At 44.2% G+C, this 9647-nt stretch overlaps 1 protein-coding gene across 2 annotated transcripts in view; it reads left to right on the forward strand.

The window, feature by feature from the left end:
• tspan33b (tetraspanin 33b) overlaps positions 1–7079 on the forward strand; it is a 29320-nt gene extending 22241 nt beyond the window's left edge. The window contains exons 6-9 of one of the 2 annotated variants that reach the window (XR_013547646.1): positions 21–149; positions 1553–1714; positions 3867–3990; positions 4885–7077. Coding sequence is in view for 1 of the 2 variants with exons in the window: in XM_078405378.1 (XP_078261504.1) it covers positions 21–149; positions 1553–1714; positions 3867–3932 (357 nt within the window). In the remaining variant the exon portion in view is untranslated. Of the gene's footprint in view, positions 1–20; positions 150–1552; positions 1715–3866 lie in introns of both variants that reach the window. The other variant, XM_078405378.1, reaches the window with a different exon arrangement.
• Positions 7080–9647: the final 2568 nt, after the last annotated feature.

Here is a 9647-nt window from a genome sequence, read left to right on the forward strand (position 1 = left end):
CTGATTTCTTCTTCATTTAGTTTCATTGCTGTGGCTGGAGTAACTACAAGGACTGGTCGAAGAACATGTATTTCAACTGTACGCCGCACAATCGCAGCCCAGAACGATGTGGTGTGCCTTATTCCTGCTGCACACCTGTACCTGGTGAGGTAAGCTCTTTGAAAAGACCTCAGGGTTTAGTTTCATTCACTGGAACTGAAACTTAGAGCTAATATTAGCAACGATAACCGCATGATTACAATGATTTAACTGATAATCTGATGTCCATAATATGCCGCTCCTACCCAGTCTGGGCCCTATGTAACTCCAGCGACACTGCAATGCCCTCTTTTTTTGTTTGTTTTTTACCAAAAATTATTGAATCAATTATTTACAATAATATTTAAAGTACAAAATGAAACAAAATAAAAACCCACCACCTTAATACAAGACAAACAGATATACTAAATAAACTATTATACAACTATATTACAATCCTTTTTGAGGATGACTTCCACCCCACGCGGAGCCCAATGGTTCCGGAAATCCCCCAGGGTGCCCGTGGACAGCGCGTAGTCCCTCTCAAGTATCACCCGGGCGCAGACGTAACCCCGGAAAAGGGGCAGGCAGCCGGCTCGGGCAGAGCCCTCTTCCGCCTGGCGCCGTGACTCGCGGATGGCCAGCTTGGCCGGGCCCAGAAGCAACCCAACCAAGACATCTTCGGCCCTGCCCTCTCCCCTACGCACAGGGTGTCCAAAGATGAGGTTGGTGGGTGAGAAGTTCAGCCAGAAGGCAAGGAGCAGCCCCTTTAGATATTGGAACAGGGGCTGCACTCCATATACACGAGGTACACAGACTCTTCCAGCCCGTAAAAGTGGTAGGCAGTTGGCGAGTCTGTGAACCGCGAGATTCCTTCTCTCCCGAGATGCTGCCTGACCTGCTGAGTTACTCCAGCATTTTGTGAATAAATACCTGGCGAGTCTGTGAACCGCGAGAGAAACAGGTTGCAAGGGACTCCTCGGTGCAGTACCCTCCACCCCAGGTCCCTGATGCAGAGGGGCAGAATCCCCAACTGCCCTCTTGGTGGTGTAACAAGGCACTTACTTGCACTAAACCACTCTGCATCAGGGGTCAGAGGGAGTACACTCACCACACAGACTGAGGTGTAATAAGATGGTGGTTCATCCCATCAAAGGCAATTAGTGATGGGCAATAAATGCTGGCCTTGTCAGTGACACCCAGATCCTTTAACTGAATAAAGAAAAGATAATCTATTTAGGCATAGATATAGTCCGAAGATAGACCTTCGGACTATCTTTCATCAGACTTTATCTTGAACTAAATGTTGTACTCTTTATCCTTTATCTGTACACTGTGGACAACACGATTGTAATCATGAATAGTCTTATCTTTGACTGGATAGCAAAAGCTTTTCACTGTACCTCAGTACACGTGACAATAATAATGAACTAAACTAAACTGTATAGAGAGCCATCTTCTACAAATACTCAGATGCAGCTTCCTCATTAATTACCTGCAGTTTTATCCATTCCTTCTTCTCCCTCTACTCTAGTCCGTGATCAACACAATGTGTGGTTTTGGAAAGCAATCACTAAACCAACTGGAAGCCTCAAAATTCCTCCACCCAGTGGGCTGTGCTGACAAAGCAGCGATCTGGATAGAGAGTCATCTGCTGCTAGTGGGGAGTGCTGTGCTCGGGATGGCTCTGCCTCAGGTATGGATTCATCCACCTTCATGTAGATATGCCAGCGCATGTCTCTGTCTCTGTGTGCCCATTTCTTGCACCAGTATATATTTGTCTGCCTGCGTCCATATGCCTGCACCGAGATGTATGTGTCAGTTGAAATCTGAACATGTTTTCCACAGATGTTTGCAGGTTTCTGGTTGCCCTTGTTCATACTATCTGTCCGTCTCAGGTTTTATTTACCAATCTGTCTGTACCGTCTATCTATCTCTGTCAGACTGTATGGAACTGTCTCCATATTATATATATTTGCCAAATTTGCTAACTCCACTTGGTTGGCATAGATGAGTTGGGTCGCAAGGCCTGATCTGAATGACTAACTCAAAAGACAAGGTTAATAGATACTTTGAAAGGTTCATCACTTACAAATTTTCCTCTCACACTATCCTAATCTAATACATTCATATTGGCCTTTAGCTGTAAACCTAATGAGCGGAGGCAACTTTAGTGGAGATGGTGTTCATCAAGGCTGCAACATTGCCCCAGTACTTTGTTCAACTGTTCTTGCTGCCATTTTGCACCTTACCTGCAACAAGCTTCCTGCAGAGTGCAGCTAAAATGGGTAAATCAATGGCAGATGGAACTTAATCCTTGTAAGTGTTAGGTGATTTGGAAGATTAATAAAGATAGGACATACACAATGAATATTAGGGTTCTGGGGTATACTATTAGAGGGACACAAAAAGCTGGAGTAACTCAGCAGATCAGACAGCATCTCTGCAGGAAAGAAATAGGTGAAGTTTCAGGTCGAGACTCTTCTTCCGACTGAGAGTCAGAGGAGAGGGAGACATGGAGATATGGAAGGGTGTGTGAAAATGAGAGATTAAAAGGGATGATGCTCAAGGAAAATGTAGAATGGATCATTGTACTTGGATGTGCACTTTTTGAGCCATTGCCTGCAGGCCCAGAGTTGGGAAGTAAGATAGTGGCATTTTTTCATCTGGACTTTCTCTGTAACACAATATTCTGCACTCTGTTTAATTTCTTTGTGCACTACCTAATGTATTCATGTATGGTAAGATTTGCCCGGAGTGCATGTAAAATAACGTTTTTCATTGTAAACATAAGGAACTGCAAACGCTGGTTTGTAAAAAGGACAAAAGTGCTGGAGTAATTCAGTGGGTCAGGCAGCATTTCTGGTGAACATAGATAAGTGACATTTTGGGTCAGGACCCTTCTTCAGACTGTTTACTATATCTTGGTATAATTTAGACTTTACTTTAGACTTTAGAGAAACAGGCCCCTCACCCCACCAAGTCTGTGCCGACCCGCGATCACTCTGTACACGCAAGGGGCAATTACAATCAGTTTTATCAATTTAACCTCCAAACATCTTTGGGAGTACCCAAAGAAAATCCACGTCTTCACAAGGAGAACGTAAAACTCTGCACAGACATCACCCATAGTCAGGATTGAACCCGGGTCTCTGGCGTTGTAAGGCAGCAGCTCTACCGCTGCACCTGGTGCCATCCTGATACGTGACAATAATAATCCAATACCAATATCAACAGCCTAATTGACTCTGACTTGGCCTGCTGGTGGACAATAGACTGAATGTATCCTGTGCTCTAAATGTTTCTTGCAGAGATAAGGATGAGATCACTTGATAAAGACACTCATCCATAACATTTGGCTGCTTACAGAATTGAGCTTTAGTATGTTGCTGGATGTCCTTGCTCATTCAATCCTCCTGTCTAAACCTTGGGCTATTTTCATATTTAACACAAAGACATCTCCCTAGCTGACTCCCCTGGCTGTCTCAGAGGCAGTGTTGATTCTCAGTTGACTGTGCACTTAAAACAGGATACTCCCCAGGATGCCACTCCAAGTTCTTGGATAGGGTTTTATGATGGGACAAGGTTAGCAAAGAGAAAAGTGATGGCTGCAAGCTGCTGCTAATGGATGTTTTGTGCATTTCAGTGAGGAGAATTCCAGTCACAAGCCTAAGGCTCTCTGAGCACTTAAGAAATTATAGTGCATGAGAAGCATAATGAAATTAATGGATGGAGCTGAGCAACTGTTAATGCTGAAGATAGATGCCAGCATCTGCAGTTTCTTCCGACACAACTGTTAATGCTGCTTTTACAGATAATGAAATAATTATCTTTCATTATCTTTGCAGATTGGAGGAATTGTTCTCTCTCGCATGCTGATTGGGCAGATCAGAGAGGAGATTAAATCAATATAACAAAGAGCGCCTTGGCAACAGGGAACAAACCGAAGGCAGCGGATTTATCGCACCTTGGGTAAGAAGCAAAGAAGCATATCCAGGCAAAAGTATCTTTTGTGTGAAGAAAACCAATTTGCCAAAACTCCAAATACTGTTCCGTTTTTAAGTGTTGCAGTTGACTGAGGTGGAGGAATCCAAGATGACGAATCCTAGTCTCTCTCCTCACCCATCACCTTCTCAGAAGCCCACTGTGTCAGACAGGCCAGGAATCATGAGGATTGCATCTCCTGGTCAGTGCCCCATTCCCTTCCCGTGATTGATTAATCAATTGCCTTGCCTGGAATCACACAATTGCCCAAAATCGACACTCTCACACAATTCCATGCATCTACATTAGGCCACAGAAATGTGAGAACTCTTTCAATATTCCTGATACGATTACACTACGCAGGACGGAAACAGCAAATTAATTTGCTGCGGTATTCCTGTACAACTTACAGGGCAACTCATGTGCTTCACATCAGGAAGAACAGAGAAGAAAAGAATTGACCTTTGGTGCATTGTATTAGCATTCAGCAAAGATGTTAGCGCCTCTGCAGCACTCAGTGGGAGGCAGCCTGACAGCAACCTGACTTTCCATAGCGCCTTAACTGTTGAAGAATGTGCCACAGTGATACGGTAAAACATTTCCAAATGGAGTTTGTCGCAGATATCTAATGGAATATCAGGACTAGTCATCCACAGGTTGGTCAGAGAGGGAGGGTTTAAAGGAGGAAAATAAAGATTGGGAGAAGGTTAGGGACCATAAGGCTGTGGCAGCTGGAAGCCTAGTCTTCACATGGAGCCATTAGGATCAGGGAGTGATGAGGGGCCAGAGGAGGAATATATCCACCCCTTTCCTTTAATTATGTCTGATTATTAATTTGTCCTTCACTCCTTTCTCTTTATTGCCTCTCCTTCTCCCTTGCAGTGCTGTTCTGAAGTCTGAAGAAGGGTCTCGACCCGAAACGTCACCCATTCCTTCGCTCCAGAGATGCTGCCTGACCCGCTGAGTTACTCCAGCATTTTGTGATACCTTCGTGCTGTTCATTCCCCTCATCCCCTTCCACCCATCTCTCCCTTCACATTAACATTTCACTCAGCCTCTTCTTTATATGATTTCACATCTCTACTCTTTTGTCTCCATTCCACCTCCAGCCTTGATTACTACCTCCACCCATCCACCAATCAACTCCTCCTCACCCAAATCTACCTATCATTCACCAGTTTTCCCTCCACCCTTTCCCCTCACATCCCTTTACCAGCTTTCTCCCCTCCACTCCATCAGTCTGAAGAAGGATCCTGACCTTAAACAACATCTGTCCAGTTCCCTCCACAGATGCTGACTGCACACTGCATTCCTCCAGCACTTTGTTTGCTCACTGTAACCCAATGGTCATAATGCCATGGCCGTGCATGGGAGCTTGCAGTGAACAAGTTGCTGCTCACATCTCCCACATTACAACAGCAAGCACCCTCCGAGAAGAGTTCAGTATCTGTGAAAGGATAGTGGAAGGTTCCATTGAAATGCCAGTCCTTCCACTACAGTCAGTGAGGTGTGCAGATACCCAGCAGATCGTCAGTGAGCAGGGACGTCAGCATCTCATTGTCCACAGCAAATCCTGGAAAAGCATCACGTCGATCAGATCTGAAGAAGAGAGGTTGGCTAGTGTTGTGGGGCAGGGGAGTGGGAGAGAGGGATTAACCATTGAGCTGTTCGTACACACAACATCTGACCCAAGAGGGCTCAGCAGAATGAAATGATACCAGTAAGCATACACAGGCCATCCCCAGCAACCAACAGGGTCTATCTTTGCAGACGTCCAGAGGTCGATTTTGTCCATGTTGGAAAAGACACAAAAATCACTCGATATGATAACGTGCCACCACAGTACCCTAATGACTGGTATAACAAGCACATTAGACTGGTAGAAAGAACATTGACTAAAAGTAGAGAGAGAGAGAGAGAGAAAAAAAAAACTAGGAGTAAATGTAAGTATGTACATCTGACTTCTGAATTTAATATTATGGGAACTTGATCATATGTAGGAGTGTTTATGTCAGGCATTCATAACCAGGGGATGGCCTGCATATGACATTCAGCAATATCCAGGGCAGGAAAGAATCGTAATCTCACATTGGTCCCCAAATCTAGAAGCAGTGTTGATTGGCAGGGTTTAAAAGAATGGGATCTCGTGTTTCCTTCCAACACAGGAGACCAATCACCCTCTTGCACCTCGGCCAGCTCTCAGAGCATCGCCATTAGTCCCATTCCCCACTGATCTCCCTGTAACCCATTCTCTCTCACAGGCCCACCAACTCCGAAACTCTCCTGCCACGCACCACATTAGGAATGATTTACAGCACCCAATGAACCTACCAACCAGGGGTCTGAGCACCAGGGGGAGACCCACACAGTCCCAGGGAGCATGTCAATTCCACACAGACACCAGTGTAGTTCAGGATTGAACCCGGGCTACTGGAGCCATGCAGCTGCACCACCACTGTGTCACCCTAGGCAAGGAAGCTGAAGTCTTCTGCAACACCGCAAGGTCACCCATTCCAGCAGACTGCTCACCAGTGAGGGTCCAGAGTCATAGTCAACCTGACACACCACTCCTGCTGTATCACAGCTCCATCTTCCCTCAATGATAGAACAAGGCTCTTCATAAACAACCGTGGCTGCCCCATGCTTACCATCTCCACTGTTCTGGTGAAGCCGAGAGAGTTCAGGCTGATATCAGTTCCAATCTCTTGTGAGAAGCCACTTAATCAGAACACGTTATCTGATCCAGAGCTGTTTGAAGTAGATCGGATACCTGAGTAAACTCTAACCTTCAAATATCTTATTGCAATATTTAAAAAAATATGTGAATTACAAAAGCTGCATTGCCGTTTTCAAAATAATTGGTCATCTTTTAAGAATTTTTTTCTTGAAGATTTTGAAGGTGGAAATATTCCTGGGATGAACTGAAGCAGAATAAAACAAAGTGTGGTCAGTGTAAGAATTCCAAGCCTGTGAAGTGGAATCTCGATGCAAGAATCTGAGATTTGGTATAACTTGGGTTTTTTATATATGTGGAAATATCAATAGTTGTTCATTATTATTTATATTTTATGTTTACTGTTTCATGGTATTAACATGATCATATTCAGTATTAAAACTGCAATAATATTTCAGCAAATAAACATTTTTGTTCATTTGGTGTGGTTCTTTTACTCAATGGCCTGTTGCATGCCAGTCACCTGACAACACAATGGCCTGTTGCATGCCAGTCACCTGACAACATTCAATTGCCAACACAAGGACGTGCAGATGCTGGAATCTTGAGCAAATCACAAAGTGCTGGAGCAACTCAGCGTGTCAAGCAATATCTCTGGAAGGAATGGACAGGTGACATTTCGAGTCAGGAGGGATTCCCATCTGAAACATCATCTATCCGTTCCTTCCACAGATGCTGCCAGACCTGCTAAGTTCCTCCAACAGTTTGCAATTTGCTCAACGTTTAATTGCGCTTCCAGTATGATCAATAGAATAATGTGCAAAAAGAGCTGGTTTACTGAATATGTCAAATTCAGTCAGTTTTTCTCAGATTCCTGGAATTTTTCTTGTATTTTGTGAAATAGTCTGTTATGTTCATAAGCCATAGGAGCAGAATTTGACCATTTGGCCCATCGAGTCTACTGCTCCATTCAGTCATGGCTGGTCTATCTTTCCCTCTCTACCGTCTTTTCCTGCCTTCTCCCCATAATATTATCTATTATAGGAAGGATTTCTTTTGTCTTCCGGGAGATTTTTGAGCCTTTAAGGAATGTGTTTTTCCTTAATGTAACCCCACTTAAGGGTAGCTAATGTAACCCCACTTTTTAAGAAAGGAGAGAGAGAGAAAACAGGGAATTATAGACTAGTTTGCCTGATATCGGTAGTGAGGAAGATGCTTGAATCGATTATTAAAGATGTAATAACAGCGCATTTGGAAAGCAGTGACAGGATCGGTCAAAGTCAGCATGGAAAGTCAGCAAAGTCAGGGGAAATCATGCTTGACTAATCTTCTGGCGTTTTTTGAGGATGTAACAAGTAGAATGGATAAGGGAGAGCCAATGGATGTGGTATCTGGACTTTCAAAAAGCCTTTGACAAGGTCCCACACAAGAGATTACTGTGCAAAATTAGACCACATGGTATTTGGCTTAGGGCATTGAGATAGGTAGAGAACTGGTTGGCAGACAGGAAGCAAAGAGTAGGAATTAACGGGTCGTTTTCAGAATGGCAGGCAGTGACTAGTGGGGTGCCGCAAGGCTCAGTGCTGGGACCCCAGTTATTTACAACATATATTAACGATTTAGACAAAGGAATGAAATGTAACATCTCCAAGTTTGCGGATTTCACAAAGCTTGGTGGCACTGTGAGCTGCGAAGGGGATGCTATGAGGCTGCAGGGTTCCTTGGATAGGTTGGGTGAGTGGGCAGACGCATGGCAGATGCAGTATAATGTGGATAAATGTGAGGTTATCCACTTTAGCGGCAAGAACAAGAAGGCAAATTATTATCTGAATGGTGTCAAAGTAGGAAAAAGGGAGGTGCAACGAGACTTGGGTGTCCTTGTACATCAGTCACTGAAAGTAAGCATGCAAGTACAGCAGGCAGTGTGAAGAAAGCAAATGGCATGTTCACCTTCATAGCGAGAGGATTTGAATATTGGAGCAAGGAGGTCTTACTGCAGTTGTACAGTGCCCTGGTGAGACCGCACCTGGAGTATTGTGTGCAGTTTTGATCTCCTAATTTGAGGAAGGACATTCTTGCTATTGAGGGAGTGCAGCGTAGGTTTACCAGGTTAATTCCAGGGATAGCGGGACTGACATATGATGAAAGAATGGATCGACTGTGCTTGCCTACACTGGAATTTAGAAGGATAGGAGGGGTTCTTATAGAAATATATAAAATTCTTAAGGGATTGGACAGGCTAGATGCAGGAAAAATGTTCCCGATGTTGGGAGAGTCCAGAACCAGACATCACAGTTTAAGAATAAGGGGTAGGCCATTCAGGACTGAGATGAGGAAAAACCTTTTCACCAAGAGTTGTGAAATTGTGGAATTCTCTGCCACAGAAGGCAGTGGAGGCCAATTCACTGGATGTTTTCAAGAGAGAGTTAGATATCGCTCTTAGAGCTAACAGAATCAAGGGATATGGGGAGAAAGCAGGAATGGGGTACTGATTTTGGATGATCAACCATGATCATATTGAATGGCAGTGCTGGCTCGAAGGGTCAAATGGCCTACTCCTGCACCTATTTTCTATGTTTTCTACAAATCACGGTACATTTCTTTAAATGCTATTTGTCCATCATCAGATCTTTCGATGTACTTTTGTTATCAACCAAAACCACCTCTCTCCTCACACCTTCATTGTTTGCTATGTATCGATTTGGGACCCGAGTGTTTGTGAGGCTGCACAGTATTGTGTTCAGTTTTGGACATCCAGCTAGAGGAAGGATGTCATTAAGCTGGAAAGGGTGCAGAAGAAATTTGTGGATATTGCCAGGACTTGAGGGCCTGAGCTATAGGAAGAGTTTGGGCAGTTAGGACTTTATTCCTTGGCTGAGGGGTGATCTTAAAGAAGTGTACAAGATCATGAGAGGGTAAATGCCCCAGTCTTTTACCCAGAATTGGGGAATCAAGAACCAGATGACATATG

This window comes from Rhinoraja longicauda, chromosome 9, assembly GCF_053455715.1.
Source record: "Rhinoraja longicauda isolate Sanriku21f chromosome 9, sRhiLon1.1, whole genome shotgun sequence".
NCBI lineage: Eukaryota > Metazoa > Chordata > Chondrichthyes > Rajiformes > Arhynchobatidae > Rhinoraja > Rhinoraja longicauda.